Consider the following 16,272-nt stretch of genomic DNA (forward strand, 5'->3'; position numbering starts at 1 on the left):
AGTGTTTGCTGCTTGCATGTCTGTGTACCACATGTGTGCAGTGCCCACAGAGGTCAGAAGATGACATCAGATCCCCTGGAACTAACTAGAGTTTCAGATTGTTAGGAGCCACCATGTGGTTTCTAGGAACAGATTCTTAGCCACAGAACCATCTCATCAGCCCCTAGTGTTTTACCATTTCCTTTTCTTAGTTTTGATTTTAGAATTGGTGTATATTAGAATATTGACAATCAAGTTGTCTATTGATAGAGGAGTAAGCAATATTTTTCCAGTTTTTTTCTTGTTTTTAAGATCTCTCTCTTTTTTTTTTTGGTTTTTTGAGACAGGGTTTCTCTGTGTAACCCTGGCTGTCCTGGAACTCACTTTGTAGACCAGTCTGGCCTCGAACTCAGAAATCCGACTGCCTCTGCCTCCCGAGTGCTGGGATTAAAGGCATGCGCCACTACGCCCGTCTTAAGATCTCTTTTATTCTGTGTGTTTGTGTTTATATGAGTTTCTGAGGGGACCAGATCTCCTGGAGTAGAGTTACAGGCTGTTATGAGCCACCTGGGTGCTAGGAACCAAACCTCTTCTGCAAAAATAGCGTGAGCTTTTAACCGCTGAACCATCTCTGTGGCCCCCATTGCTGTTGTTTTCAATTAAATTCTTCCCATTTTAAATATTTTTATTTTGTTTTACAATATATGAGTGTTTTGCCTGCATGCAGGACGTATGTGCACCATGGAGGCCAGAAGAGGATGCCAGATTCCCCTAGAACTGGGATTGCAGACAATTGTCAGCCACCACATGTGTCTGGGAATCAAACTTCTTTCCTCTGGAAGAGCAGCCAGTGCTCTGAACCACTGAGCCATCCCAGTCCTGCCCACCTCCTATGCTTTTTAGTGTCACCCATAGTGTATGTTTAATATTAAAATATATAGAAGCAAAAAATTAAAAATCACCCCAAATTCTACCACACAGAAATATACTTAGAGAAAGAGGAGAGGTAGAAAAAAAAATTGGAGCTTGAGAGATGGTTCAGGGGTTGAGAGCACTGACTGCTCTCTCACCCCCATCAGTAGATTCGCTCCAATCTGTAACTCGCATTGAGGGGATTCTGAGATCCTTTTCTGGCCTCCAAAGACACCTGCACACTTGTACATTTAAACTCATGCAGGAACACATACATAAATTAAACACACACACACAAAAACTATTAGGAAAGGTATTAATTTCTGCAGTGTGACAAAATGTGATCTGAATATCATGTACTATATACAAAAATAGATCAACACATATAGATTAAGGAATAAATGAAGTGTGAAAACAGAAATTACAGGAAAATATTTGAATAATTTCCAGATCAGATTCATTTTTTGTTTGGTTTGGTTTAGGGAATTTGTTTCATTTTGTTATTTTTAACTAGGCTATTACACTGTAGTCCAGGCTAGCCTCAAATTCATTGTGTAAACCAGGCTGACCTTGAACCCAAATGACCTGGCCTTGGTCTTCTAAATTCCAGGATTATAGTCATGAGTCATCACGCCCATTTTCTTTTTTTAATTATAATATATGGTAACCATTTTCTTATCATACAAAAAGTATTAAACATGTTTATATTGCTGAGCCACGGTGAAATCATATAAACCATGTACTACCTTTATCCTGAGTGACTTGGTGGAATGGGGTAGGAGGATAATCGCCGGTATATCCAGTATATAAGACTGACTGTGTTGACCAAAAGTTGTTGATATTTCCAAAAACATGGTATACAACTCAAGTTCCTCCTGTACAGGAGGGAATGGCTAAGTAGGTTACAGCCCAGTTATACCATGGGTGGCCTGGCACCAAGAGAGACATCGAGTCGTGTGTGCACAGCTGGGGCTTTTCTCACCTATCCTTTCCTTACTATGTATTGACTGCAGTGGTGGGAGGACATTGCATAGACCATGGTGTGTCTGTCCATGGTGTAAATGCCTTTATGCCCTTACCGGCTGAGTCAGCTCATTAGCCCCAGCTTTTCCTTTTCTCTGTCTGTCTCTCTGCTTCTCTCTCTGTCTCTTTTAAATAGAATCTTGCACTGTAGCCCAGTCTGACCTAAAGTTCTTAATTCTCTTGCCTCATCCTCTTAAGTAGCTGGACTATAGGCACCAAGCTGCGCTGGCTGGGCGTCTAAGGGAAAAAAAACCATTTTTGAAAATGGGTGAGTGCTAGGCTCAGTGATGGAAGGCCAGCCTCCAGTGGGACCCTCCTGTTTGGTCCTCAGCCCTTAAAAGGCAGGCGCTCTTGAATACTTATTGGTAGAAGCAGAGACCCACCACACTCAGCCTTTAACAGCATCACCCTACAGGTGGGATGGCAAGGGCAGGTTAGCAGTTTGTTTATTTACATACTTCAGCATTAGTCCTAAAAACGTGCAGTTACCTTTGTTGTCTTGAAAATAACAAGTCCAGAGTCTGTAGCTCAAAGATAGTAAGTTTCTAGAAGAGCGTATAAAGCAGTGACTGAGCAGGGATGGCACTAGGTGGCGTGTGTGTCAGTAGACCTCTGTCCCTAATTTTATATATTTATATCATGGATTATTTTCATTTTTATCTTTTGTAGGGATCAGCCTGAGGCATGCTAGCCAAGTGCTGTTGCACTGAGCTGTGTCCCTTACTTCTCTTCCTAATTCTGTACATTCTAGAAACCTGCTGTGTAGGCTTGTTATCTTCCTCTGAGCCACAGCGTGTATCCATGTAAAGTGGGTTAAGTTCACCCACTAGGGTACTTTCAAAGACAGAAGATATGGGTTTTGTTGTTTTTTTGTTGTTGTTTTTTACATAAAAGCATTCATTAGTTGCTTATTAAACTGAACTAAAGCCAATGAAAATTTTTATGAGCCAGAAAATGCAGAAGGTTCTCTAGAGGTTCATTGTCTACATTTTGTTAAATATTTTGCAAATCAGAAAACTATTTTCTGACCTTAAGGAATTAGATTTAGTTTTATGTAATTCATAACTTTGAAAAAACACTGACATTCTTTTTGACTAGATCAATTTTGATTTTTTTAAGGGCCTGCACCAGCTTACACATTAATCTTGTCAGGTGTCCTGGTATACACCTGTAATTACAGATACTCAAGAGGCCAGTGCAGGAAGGATCTTAAGTTTGTGATCATACTGGGCTACAAGTCAATCCAGCCACTCTGTGTCTCGAGATGAAAGCTCAGAAGTAACTGGGGAGTAGTTCAGTGAGAGCACTTGCCTAGTATAGGAGAGCCTGGGTCCAGTCCTGAGTCACCAAAAGTAAGAGAGGAGTCATCTGACACTGCTGTGGGGGTGCATATTAGGTCCACTCAGGGGCAAAGGCAGCTGGATCTCTCTGGGTTCTAGATCGGCCTGGTCAATATAATGAATTACAGGCCAGCTACAACTACATAAAGAGACCTGATTTTTTTTTTTTTTTTTTTTTTTTTTTTTTTTTGGTTTTTCGGGTCTCTCTGTGTAGCCGTGGCTGTCCTGGAACTCACTCTCGAACTCAGAAATCCACCTGCCTCTGCCTCCCAAGTGCTGGGATTAAAGGCGTGGGCCACCATGCCTGGCGAGAGACGTGTTCTTAAAAACAAACAAAACAGCAACAAAAACCACCTGGCATAGTATACACTTGTATTTCTAATACTTGAAATGTTGAAGCAGGAAAAAAAAAATAACAAGTTTGGGGCCGTTCTGAGCTATATCCCTAGACCTTCTGGAGTTGGTACTGATGCTTACTGGAATTTACTAACACTCACTACTTGGTTAGCAGTCTTACCTTTGGGTTGTGAGCCTTGCCTTTAACAGCTAAGCTATTTCTAAAGCCCGGGGAGCCGTCTCTCAAAACAGGATCTGTCCTTGGAAAACTATGAAGTCCTTTATAACGAAGGTTGAGGATCCAGTAAGCTAGAGTTCTAGCCATGTAAACCCATGAAATCCTTAAGTAGGTAGGCATGGGGATGAATTACATCTGGCTAAAACATGTTAAGTGTTCCACAATAAAGTCCTTGAGAGGCAGAAGCAGAAGGATGGGGAGTTTGAGGCTAGCCTGGTCTACATGGCAAAACTGTCTCAACAAAAAATAAATGTGATTCATTGACCTCTCTGCCCAAATTCTACTGTGAACTTTAGTATTTATGGAACAATTTTGTGTTGACAGGCAGTTGTCATTTTTCTGGGGTTTATAACAAAATCTGTTTCCTGCCTACTGCTGTTTACAAGCTGCTGAACAAAGTCATAGCAATAAATAAATAGATAAATAAAAGTGTGGCAGTTTTTTGTTCTTTGGTTTTCTTTAGTTTTGAGACAGGCCAGGCTAGCCTCGATGTGGTTTGTTTGTTGATATTTTTAAATATGGGAATTGCATAATGTAACAAATAATAGCTAAAAAAAAAATCAATGGAAAATTTACTGTCTTTTTCTGATCATATCCCTATAGTGTCATTTATCATGTTCTAGCCAGATGTGATCTGGTACATGCTAAAGTGGGAGAACACTTGAGTTCAGGAACTAGAAATACAGAGGAACCTGTTCTTAAAGAGTTGAAAGGGATGGGGGTGAAGGGGAACTGAAGAGAGATCTGCCTGTCCGATCTGCTACTTGACTGTATCTGTCTTGTCAGATACACAGTGCAGCACTTGCTCTTTCAGGCCACGGTCACCTGAGGCACTGGCACCAGAGGGTGCAAAGCACTACTTACTGACTGTCTGACCACTGCCCCGCCAGATTATTCTCCTCGTGAGTTATCAGAGTAGATGTCCAGGAGAACTCTGCCAAGGTTTTCCCTGTGAAGAGAGCCAAGACCAGAAATGAGACTCGAGAGACTCTAGGAAAGGGAAAATTTGATATACAGGCTGTTACTTTCTTTTTTCTTTTTCTTTCTTTTTTTTTTTGGTTTTTCGAGACAGGGTTTCTCTGTAACCCTGGCTGTCCTGGAACTCACTCTGTAGACCAGGCTGGCCTCGAACTCAGAAATCCGTCTGTCTCTGCCTCCCGAGTGCTGGCGGCTGTTACTTTTCTGTAACAAAATAAAGGGCTCACTTTGTTCTCTTTAACATTTATTTTGTGTGTTAGGGTGCACATGTGGACAGTCTGTGGGAATCAGTTCTCCCTTTCTACAGTGTAGGTTCTGGGGGTTGGCCTCAGGTCATCAGGGTTGGCAGCCAGTGATCACCAATGGAGTGGTTGTAAGGGCCTGGGACTTTCTTTTATGGTGATGAGGGCATCTCAGAGATTCAGACTCTGAAAAGTTATAGCCTCAGAAACAAGTAGCTTCCTGCGACAGGGGAAGCTGCTCAGCAGCAGCAAGAGAAACTGTGCTTGGTTCCCAGCATGCATCAGGCATGGCAACGCTCACCGTGAGCCCAGTGCTGCAGAGGTGCAGAGAAAGGCCCCGAGTTTGCTGCCAACTCTGTTCAGCCTAATTGCAGAGCTCCTCAGTTCAGTAGACATTGTCTGAAAAAAACAAGGCAGAGGGCAATACAGAACCAGACACACAGAGGGGAGCACACAGAAAATACAAGGCAGAGCCAGTATCTACACATACACAATACATTCATTCAAACCTATACACACAGACATTCGCAAACACATGGAAACATAAAATAAAATATAGATAGATACCTTCCTATTACACAGCTTTATTTTAGATTATTTCTCAGGCAAATACAAAAACAACCTAGGTGTGCCTGGTGGCACAGGCTTGTAAGCTAGCTGCGTCAGGGATTGAGACAAGGCTTGTAAGTTCAAGGCCTGCCTGGCTATACAGAGTGAGTTCAAAACCAGACTGTGTCACTAAGTAAGACCCAGTCTTGAAATAAAAAGTTTTAAATGTGATGTAGGAGTGGTTACAGGTAGTGGTAGAATACTGAGGTCCTTGATCCAGTACCTATTGCCTCCAAAAGAAGACAACAGTTTCCTGTGTGAACCTTTCTACTTAATATTTTCCTGTAAGCAGTCACCTAGCCAGGGTGAAGTAACCTGCCTTTTCCTGCCTTTGTCCTTAGGAGCCAATGAAGTGCTTCTGGTGGTTGGGGGCTTCGGAAGCCAGCAGTCTCCTATTGATGTGGTAGAGAAGTATGACCCCAAGACACAGGAGTGGAGCTTTTTACCAGTAAGTCGTGGTGGAACCATTTCCAGCAGAGTTGAAATGTCATTGGCTCCTGACACTAGCTCATATGTGACAGCTTTGAGAGTAGAAAAGCCTCAGAACAGCAGAATGCATGTCCCTTCCAGCCATGCTGTAGCAGAATGCATGTCCCTTCCAGCCATGCTGTAGCAGAATGCATGTCCCTTCCAGCCATACTGTAGCAGAATGCATGTCCCTTCCAGCCATGCTGTAGCAGAATGCATGTCCCTTCCAGCCATGCTGTAGCAGAATGCATGTCCCTTCTAGCCATGCTATAGCAGAATGCATGTCCCTTCCAGCATGCTGTACGGGTTGTTCTATGTGTGTGTCTACACATGTGGGCATGTCTGTGCCATAGCCATCTGTGTGAAGGTCAGAGAATCATTTTCTTTCTTTTTTTTTTTAAGATCTATTTATTTTATGTATATGAGTACTCTGTAGCTGTACAGAGGGTTGTAAGCCTTCATGTGGTTGTTGGAAATTGAATTTTAGGACCTCTGCTCGCTCCAGTCAACTCTGCTTACAAAGTCCCTGCTCAGTCTGGCCCAAAGATTTATTATTATGCATAAGTACACTGTAGCTGTCTTCAGACACCCCAGAAGAGGGCATCAGGTCTCATTACAGGTGGTTGTGAGCCACCATGTGGTTGTTGGGATTTGAACTCAGGACCTTCGAAAGAGCAGACAGTGCTCTTACCTGCTGAGCCATCTTGCCAGTCCCAGAGAATAATTTTCAAGAATCAAATGTGGGTTATCAGCCTTAGCAGCAGACACCTTTACCCAGCAAACTATCTTGCTGGTCCCCTTTTATTTGTTTGTTTGGAGACATCTCACTGTGTATCACTTACAGGCTCCTTACTTCCTGAAACTGTCTTGCTGACACACACTGGCTGTGTAACCCTGGCTGGCCTCACGCTTACAGGCTTTCCTCACACTCCTGAGCCAGGGTTGCACACGGAGCCACCACACTTGGCTTGTTTTTTGAGATAAGGTCTTGTTGTACAGCTCTGGCTGGCCTGATACTCAATGTATAGCCCAGGCTGACCTTAAATTATGGCAGTCCTGCTTCAGGCTGACAAATGCTGGCATTATAGGCATGTGCCACCACCATACACAACTTAGTTTCTGACTGTTCCAATTAGAAGTTCTCATTGTGCCCGACGTGGTGGCACACACCTTTAATCCCAGCACTCGGGAGGCAGAGGCAGGAGGATTTCTGATTTCGAGGCCAGCCTGGTCTACAAAGTGAGTTCCAGGACAGCCAGGGCTATACAGAGAAACCCTGTCTCAAAAAACAAAACAAAACAAAAAAAATTCTCACCGCAGAAGTGTCAGTAACCATATATCGTTTAGCTGCCACCACCATTAAGGCTGCACAACTTATACCATTGTTCATGCTCTGCTAGATTGAACTTGGTTATGTTGAATCTAACTCCTGTTTGACTGAAAAGTTAAGTCTCATTTCAGCATTTCAGTACTTTACAACCAAGAACCATTTCTGAGGAGACATGGAAAACCTTTGAAGCGTTCTTATCCTTTAGGGTATTTCAGACTGGCTCCAGGATTAGCAGTATGCCTGCACTTTTCTTATGGAAAGATATTCAGTCTCTTAGCTCAGTGCCTTAGAGAAGACAGTAGAAAGCCATGGTGTCTTATATAAACTTCCCAATGAGGCAGAAGCATTTCACTCTATAGGCATTCACCATCTAGCCCCTCAGGATGAACCCCGAAGGGGGTTTCCGATGGCAGGGAAGAAGCAAAGAAGATTAAACCAGGCAGGGTGCAGGAGAGGTGGGACTAGAGTGTGCCCATTTGAATGGTATTACTCCTCTTCTTTCCCAAATCCACAGAGTATCACTCGCAAGAGACGGTATGTGGCCTCAGTTTCCTTACATGATCGGATCTATGTAATTGGTGGCTACGATGGCCGTTCCCGCCTCAGTTCGGTGGAATGTCTAGACTATACAGCAGACGAAGATGGAGTGTGGTACTCTGTGGCCCCTATGAATGTGCGGCGAGGCCTTGCTGGAGCCACCACTCTGGGAGGTAGGTTTGATAACAAACAATGTTTCATGTGCTCTTCTACTGTATTGTAGGAACATAATTAAATGTCTCATTTCAAAGGCTCATTCTTGCTTTTAGAAATGTCTTTGTTAACAGAAACTATTCATTATTTGTAGACTTTTCAATTCTGACTACAGACCTGGTGCTTCATGTTTTGTTATGTTGTGTGGTAGTAGGTACTGATGATGTTTTAGAAACTCCGAGTGGACAGTCCAGATGCCTTTAGTATTCCTCTTTTGTTGTTGTTTGTCTTTCTAGAGAAGAGTTTCTTTGTGTAGCCATGGTTGCCCCTAAATTCCCTTTGTAGACGAGGCTGGCTTTGAACTCAAGATCCACCTGCCTGTGCCTCTGGAGTGCTGAGATTTAAAGTGTGCACTACCACCACCCAGCTCTTTTTTTATGCCAGGTGTGGTGGCGCACGCCTTTAATCCCAGCATTCGGGAGGCAGAGGCAGGAGGATTTCTGAGTTCGAGGCCAGCCTGGTCTACAAAATGAGTTCCAGGACAGCTAGGGCTACACAGAGAAACCCTGTCTTGAAAAACCAAAAAAAAAAAAAAAAAAAAAAAAAAATTAACATCTTGAGATGGAGTTTGCTAGATTTCCCCGTGTAACTCACCCTTGTTTCAAACTTGGGCTTACCAGCATGGGCTTTAAATGCTTGTTTGTACTGCCTTTCTTCCTTCTGAGACTTACATGACTTACCATTTAAGTCACGTAAGTCTCAGAAAATATATACAAAATATACATTTACAAGAATGTGCTTATGTAGTATTATACACTACCATATATAATTAATATACACCATGGGAAATTTAAGAATAATAAAAATCAACTTGAAGAAATATAATAATTTGTTTGCCTGGGATGAGTTCTGAAATAGCTAAGGCTTAACTTAGTCTGTAGCCAGGAATGGCCTTGAACTCCTGAACCTCCTTCTGAACCTCCCAAGTGTTGTAATTACATTCATGTGTGCAGTCCCTCTTCCCCCATCTTAACAATGGGTAATTTGTAGAGATAAAAGTTGTTAGGTATTTTTCATTCTTAATTTAACAGTCTATAATTTGTTCACTCTGAGCAGATATGATTTACGTCTCTGGAGGCTTTGATGGAAGTAGGCGTCATACAAGTATGGAGCGGTATGACCCAAACATCGATCAGTGGAGTATGCTGGGAGATATGCAGACAGCTCGAGAGGGCGCAGGACTAGTAGTGGCCAGCGGAATAATCTATTGTCTAGGTATGAGCCTGGGATGGGGCTGGAGAGAGCTTAGTGGTTACAGACTCTGGAGGGCAGAATTAAGTGCATATACTTGCATCAACAAAAACTCTGACTTTTCTCAATATATTGTCCATGAATAGGATTATATTTTTCTTGTAAGCAATATGTAGGATGTTGCATATTCTCTGACCTGGACCTCTGGAAAAAATAGAACTGAAAGAATCAGTTGAATTAGGGCTAGAGAGATGGCTCAGCAGTTAAGAGCACTGACTGCTCTTCCAAAGGTTCTGAGTTCAAATCCCAGCAACCACATGGTGGCTCACAGCCATCTGTAATGAGATCTGATGCCCTCTCTTCTGGGGTGTCTGAAGACAGCTACAGTGTACTTACATATAATAAATAAATAATCAGTTGAATTACTCACAGAAGGCCAACTAAGATGAGCCTGGTAATCTACCTTTCTCTTTGGAATGTTCTCCACTTTGTCTTTCAGGAGGATATGATGGCTTGAACATATTAAATTCAGTTGAGAAATATGATCCCCATACAGGACACTGGACTAACGTTACGCCTATGGCCACCAAGCGTTCTGGTAAGACCAAACCTATGAAGTGATGGTTTAATTACTGGGTGTGGTATCAGTAGGACAGAACTGTAGTTCTTATTTCACTGTAGACCCATTGTGAATGTGAGTCACAGTCCAGTCTCCTCCACCTCTGCCTTCCCTACAACATTAGGATGAAGGAAGGTAGGTTAAACTTTGAGCTAGATTGTCCATTTGAGGACAGCGATTCCTTATTCTTTAGTACTTTTTTCTATTCTTGTAGTTTGACCACTAGCCTCATTTTGTGTGTGCAGTACATGTTAAATAAATATTTTTGTACACAGACCTGTTGAGGTCTATGTCTTTGCTTTTTGTACTCTTTGGATGTTGATGTCTTGCTGTTTTAAAGACAGGGTTTGCCTGTGCAGCCCCGGCTGTCCTGGAACTCACTCTGTAGACCAGGCTGGCCTTGAGCTTACAGAGATGCACCTATACCTGCTTCTGCCTCCTGAGTGCTGGGATTAAAGGCGTGCACTGACAAACCTGGCTGGACTTTGTTTTGAGGGTCCTACTGTGCAGTCCTGGCCAGTGTACAAGTTGCTATGAGGTGATCCTCCTGCTTCTGGCTTCAAGTTATACCACTACACTCATTGGTGATTTTTTTTTTTTAATCTAAGATCTCACTGTATGTAGTATATAGCTCACATTAACTTTAGACTCCAAGTAATCCCAGGATTGCACACATGTGACATATACCTGATAATAAATGGCAATAAGTATTAGATAAAATCTCTAATGCCTAAAAATAATTTTTTTTAAATTCTGAATACTGCACGCAGGGCTTTGCATATACTAGGCAAGTACTCTATCATAGAGGTACATCTAACTCTAACAGCTGAGAACTCTTAGTTGAATAGGCTGTGATGTAACTGCCTCTGGACAGAGATCACAGCAGAGCCATGGCCTTGGTTCCTCTCATTGTCTCTAACACAGAAGAGAGATAGACTGTGAGTTAGTGACAGCAGAGATGAGACCCATGTCAGTCTTCTGCTAGAATTTCAGGCCCTAACCTAAGGGTTGACCAATGCACACACTGACATTTGCTGTATTACACTGTTGTAGTGCTTTGACATGTGTGCATCCCTCATCTCCACAGTGCAGCCGTTAGCGGCCGTGTTTGTTACTGGGTTCAGATGCTAGGCTTACTGCCATTCATGTGCTGATGCTCTCTTTTCCCCAGGTGCTGGAGTAGCCCTACTGAATGACCATATTTATGTGGTGGGGGGGTTTGATGGTACAGCCCACCTTTCTTCTGTTGAAGCTTATAACATTCGCACTGATTCCTGGACAACTGTCACAAGTATGACCACGCCTCGATGCTATGTAGGGGCCACAGTGCTTCGAGGGAGACTCTATGCAATTGCAGGGTAAGGGTTTTGAAAGTGGGCTAGAATCATGTATCCAAGGCAAGAAAGAATCCATTTGGGATGGAGGTGAAATGTGTGTTGTGGGGAACAACCACTGGGGCTGTTTTTTCATTCCCGCCCCAGTGTGGGGAGTGGGCCCTTGTAGACAAGTGGTAGGACTTGTATGTAAAGTGATGGAGACCTCATTTCTTTCTTTGTTTTTCCCATCAGATACGATGGGAATTCTCTGCTGAGCAGCATTGAGTGTTATGACCCTATCATCGACAGCTGGGAAGTAGTAGCCTCCATGGGAACCCAGCGTTGTGATGCTGGTGTGTGTGTTCTCCGAGAAAAGTAACTGTTATTTTAACACCAGCTGGAGCCAGTGACTACTCCAAGGAACAGTTTGTGGGAGAATCAAGGATCCTTTCCAGAATGTTTATTCCTCACTGTGTGCACAGGGGGATTCCAGGCACCAGTGCTGAGATGATGATTGTACTTGTTTGATGCACACTCTCCTTCGCACTGGTCATCTTGCTCAGAAGCATGGGGGGGGGCAGGTACTCCAGGGAAGAGAATGCACGTTTGGATGTGGGAAACCAGATCATGGCTCTCTGTGGTCTGAGGAGCACTTTCTTACTGTTTCTAACTTACCATGTGCTTGGGAGGATGTATGTATGTATGTTTGTATGGATGTATGTTGTGCCTCATATATTGCAGAGAATAAGGTGAGTATGGCCTGCTAGATGTGGGCAGTGTCCATCCTAGGTGATTGGAAGGATATCAGTTTATACAAGCTTGGTAAAATGAAAGTCTTTTTCCCTCTCAGAAGCAAAAATACCTTTTCTAAATACAGAGGTAGCTCAAGCCACCACAGTTCCTTGCTGTAGGAAAACACTATCACTGTTAAAATTTGAGAGGCCAAGAAGGAAGATTCATGCTGTCCTCACTTAGGAAGACATTGTTGGTGCAGAGATTTGAATAAGTGGCTGGAGCTGAATGGAATGTAGGTGAACCCAGAAGATCACTGAAGTGTAAATTGGAAGGCTGGAAAGGACATGTTATTTGATTTCACAGTCTTTCTAATGTAAAATGTTGTACCATCTTGGCACTGGAGACTTGAGAGATTAACAGTGGAAAAGGTTAGAATAAGAGATGCTGTAAATGTGCAGAGTTCAATATACCTGTGGTAAACTAGAAATATCTGTGATTTTACAATTGTCTTAGTCCCTGCCAGGGCTCCTATAGCAGTGGCAGTTTGGTCTTCAAATGGGTGAAAAGACCATCTTCCTGGCGAATCAAGTGCTACCACGTTACTACGCCTCCACACTATTTATTTGGGGATGGGTGGGGTGGCTGCAGCCTAGTAGTTCAGGTACGTGATTACTGCCCTGTTGTTTAGGGCACACTTCCACTAAGGAGTGCTTAAGACTGCTGTGTGTGGTATGTTCAGTTTTCTTCCTGCTATATCTTCTGTACCTGTCTTTACAGTGTATTTTACTCATCCTGAAACAAAATAATCAAGGACAATTGAAAATCTTTTGTTAGTTTCTATACCTTCGTATAGAATGGCAGTTCTAGGCACCTCTGTGTCGTGGTGAAACTCTTGAGTTACTGGTATAGCAAATAGGAGAATGTGGCAGCCTAAACTGGGCTACACTTTCCTTTTGCTCTGGAATCCCACTTTTCCTCTTTCCTTGAATTGTGTTTGCTGACAGAGTTAATTTCCTTTGTATTTTTTTAAGAAAACATTAAAATGGACTGTCTCAAATGGCTTTAAGAGAATTTGTGGGTAGTGCTGCCTTCAGCAGACATGTTGAAGGACATCTAAGCTCAAGGTCTTTCATCTACCCTGTTTACCTTATGCCTGCCAACAAGCTCAGCTGCTTCTCTGGCAGCATCAGTAAAATGTTTGCCCAAATTTGTTGGATTTATTGTCCTTTCACACTGTGAATCTACATGAAAAAGATGCAGGAGCGCATGAGGTGGCGCACACCTTTAATCCCAGCACTCGGGAGGCAGAGGCAGTTGGATCTGTGAGTTTGAGGCCAGCCTGGTCTCACAGAGTGAGCTTCAGGACAGTCAGGGCTACACAGAAAAACCCTGACTCAAAAAGCAAAAAGATAAAGCAGCAGCCTTGAGCAGTTTTAGCACACATGAATTTTAGGGTTTTAGTCACTCTAGTAGACTTACGTGTTTGCTTCAGTTAATGGCATGTGATCATACAGATAGCTGTGTTACAGGGCTTGCCACACAACTGAGCTCTGGCTGTCCTGAAAACTTGATATGTAGACCAGGCTGGCATTGATCCACCTGCCTCTGCCTGCCCAATGCTAGTATTAAAGGTGTGCACCACCATACCCAGCTAAAACCACAAGTCTCTCTCGGTCTCAGAGCCAAGAGAAAGCAGGACAAGAGGATCAAGAGGATCAAGCTATTTGTCTGTAGCAGATGTATGTGCCAGCTTATTGAACCACAGCCTGTGAAATGTGGTTCATTTATCTTAGAGGACCAGGGAAGGTTGGCGGGTAGGAGAAGAAAACACAAGAGAAAGAAAGGGCTGATAATTAGCTCTCAGGCATCAGTGCTGGTTTCTGAATTTTGAGCCATGTCCACAGTTCATGCACTGAAGCCACCACTGAACAGTTACAGAAAACCAGGAAATAAAATTCATTGATTTTTTTAAAAATTTGCATAGCTTTACATGAAAAAAATATGTTCATAAACAGAATTCCATTCATTTGCTCTTTCCTCTTTAAAAAAAAAAAGTATGTGACTATGTTGCAGGAAATATTAAAAAACGAATTGGCATGTTCCTGCCCCAGTGGCCTGGTTGGCCCCGCACTGGAGGGCAATGGTTGACCTGTTGTTATCTCATGAAGACTCTCTGCCTCAGGGCTCCAAAATCTCTCCACCCAGCTCGCTAGGTTCTCACTGGCAGGTCACTACCACACTAACTCCATGCTTCAAATCCCCCACGGCCTTCGTGGTACACCCTGGGCAAACCCATGCTTTGCCGCCATACCTTTCTCTCTTGAACCCAGACGAGCTGCCCTCTGAACAAACTTAGTTCAGAAACGATGGTAATTCAGTCACTGGGCACAACAACTAAAATCCTAACCTTGTAAGCCTTATTAAACCTAAATTCTCTGGTGGCGAAACCTGACGCATGCTCCATTAAAACCGGGAGACACTTGTAGCTGCGTCCTGTCCTCATGCTATCCCCATCCAAAAAAGCCTAACTCTCTCCTGCTTCCTCTCTTCCTCTGTCCAACACGGAAGTCCCACTTACTCGCCCAGTGATTGGCTCCTTTATTCGTTAGGTGATGGTTCACAAGAAGTCACCTGAGTACATGACTCATTCCTCATTTGCATCGAGCAAGTGCTTCCCGGAAGAGTGGAATTAGCATCAAAATACAAGCAACAGCATGAATGTGTATGTCTATGTAACCTGTACACCCAGTTGTAGGGCCTATGGAGGCCTTTGGAAGGGCAGTGTCTGCTCTTAACTACTGAGCTGTCCTTAAGCATCCCCTTTGTGTGGTAGAGGCAGAGGATAGCCTCAAGTATTGTTCCTCAGATACTATCCACCTCGTTTTTTCCTTGTTTTAATTTAGTATGAGGGTAGCTGTGTGTGTGTAGTCAGGACAATTCAGTAGAGTCAACTCTCAGACTTTTATGCAGGTTCCAGGGATCTGACTGCAGTTGCCAGGCTTGCGTATGCCATTGAGTCCCCAAAATTTCTAAATTTTGTCTCTGCCCATCACTAGGATTACACGCTAGTGCCACCATGACTGAATTGTTCTCATGCTTGTAAAGCAAGCTGTTCACAGAACTCAAGATCAATCAGTTTCCTAGCCCTGGGAAACTTTATTTGTATGATCATCATCTGAGTTCTACACAGTTCTGTCATAGTTAAATCCATTCCCTTATGACGTAAAGTAACTGATGTCCTAACCTTTACACTTTTCCACCACTGTCTACTTTATCAGCAGCTCTTTCTGAAATTCAGATGTGGTTACCACAGTGCTTAATATAGAGCCAATTATTGGCAAATATTGATGTGTTTCTGTCCCCAAGCTCCATAGATTTCCATATCTTGTACTGTAAAGTTCAGTTTCCTTAACATGCATCAGATCCGTGGTGTTGAGGGGGCATATTCTACCATTCCGATCTCATTAGTACAGTCTCTCTCTACGCAGAAATATGCTTTAGTCGCTGGTTTACAAACCATTCTTAAGTTTGATCCCTTTTTTTGTTTGTTTGGTTTTTGTTTTTGTTTTTTTCAAGACAGGGTTTCTCTGTGTAGCCCTGGCTGTCCTGGAACTAACTCTGTAGACCAGGCTGGCCTCGAACTCAGAAATTTGCCTGCCTCTGCCTCCCAAGTGCTGGGATTAAAGGCTGTGCCACCATTGCCCAGCTTTAAATTTGATCCTTTTCTAGTGTACCCTGTGTCTAAAATCTTTCATTCCTGACAACCAAATGGTTAATTAAAATGATACCTACGGGGCCTGGAGAGATGAGTCATGGTTGAGTGCCAGCTGATGACTGTTCTTTCAGAGGATCTGGGCTGGGTTCCTGGCACCCATGTGGAAGGTTACAACAGTCAGTAACTCCAGTTCCAGACATCTTGTGCCCTCTTCTGGTCTCCACAGGCGCAAACACAATGCACTTACATGTAAGCCAAACACTTATAAAAAATATCTTTAAATAAATAAGTGGGTGTGCAGTGGTTGTGCATGCCTTTAATCCCAGCTAAGGTGGCCAGATCTGTCTGAGAACAACCAGGGCTACACAGAGCAACCCTGCCTTGAAAAACAAATACAGAGATAAAAGACCCAACATCCTAGACAGCTGTTTCCTAATCCATTTCTGAAATTGTTCTATTATATTTGAGTCTATGACCTTCTCAGGTTACTA

General features: G+C 43.1%; 1 protein-coding gene across 4 annotated transcripts in view; it reads left to right on the forward strand.

Moving 5' to 3' along the window:
• Positions 1-13,132, forward strand: part of Klhl12 (kelch-like 12) — a 35,386-nt gene extending 22,254 nt beyond the window's left edge. For 2 of the 4 annotated variants that reach the window (XM_006529561.3, XM_030253998.1), the window contains 6 exons: positions 5,999-6,105; positions 7,970-8,165; positions 9,262-9,420; positions 9,896-9,994; positions 11,187-11,373; positions 11,584-13,132. In XM_006529561.3, coding sequence (XP_006529624.1) covers positions 5,999-6,105; positions 7,970-8,165; positions 9,262-9,420; positions 9,896-9,994; positions 11,187-11,373; positions 11,584-11,710 — 875 coding nt within the window. In that variant the 3' untranslated portion in view covers positions 11,711-13,132. The remainder of the gene's footprint in view (positions 1-5,998; positions 6,106-7,969; positions 8,166-9,261; positions 9,421-9,895; positions 9,995-11,186; positions 11,374-11,583) is intronic. The other 2 variants (NM_001311136.1, NM_153128.3) reach the window with 2 other exon arrangements.
• Positions 13,133-16,272: the final 3,140 nt, after the last annotated feature.

This window comes from Mus musculus, chromosome 1 (genome assembly GCF_000001635.26).
Source record: "Mus musculus strain C57BL/6J chromosome 1, GRCm38.p6 C57BL/6J".
NCBI classification, from domain to species: Eukaryota; Metazoa; Chordata; class Mammalia; order Rodentia; family Muridae; genus Mus; species Mus musculus.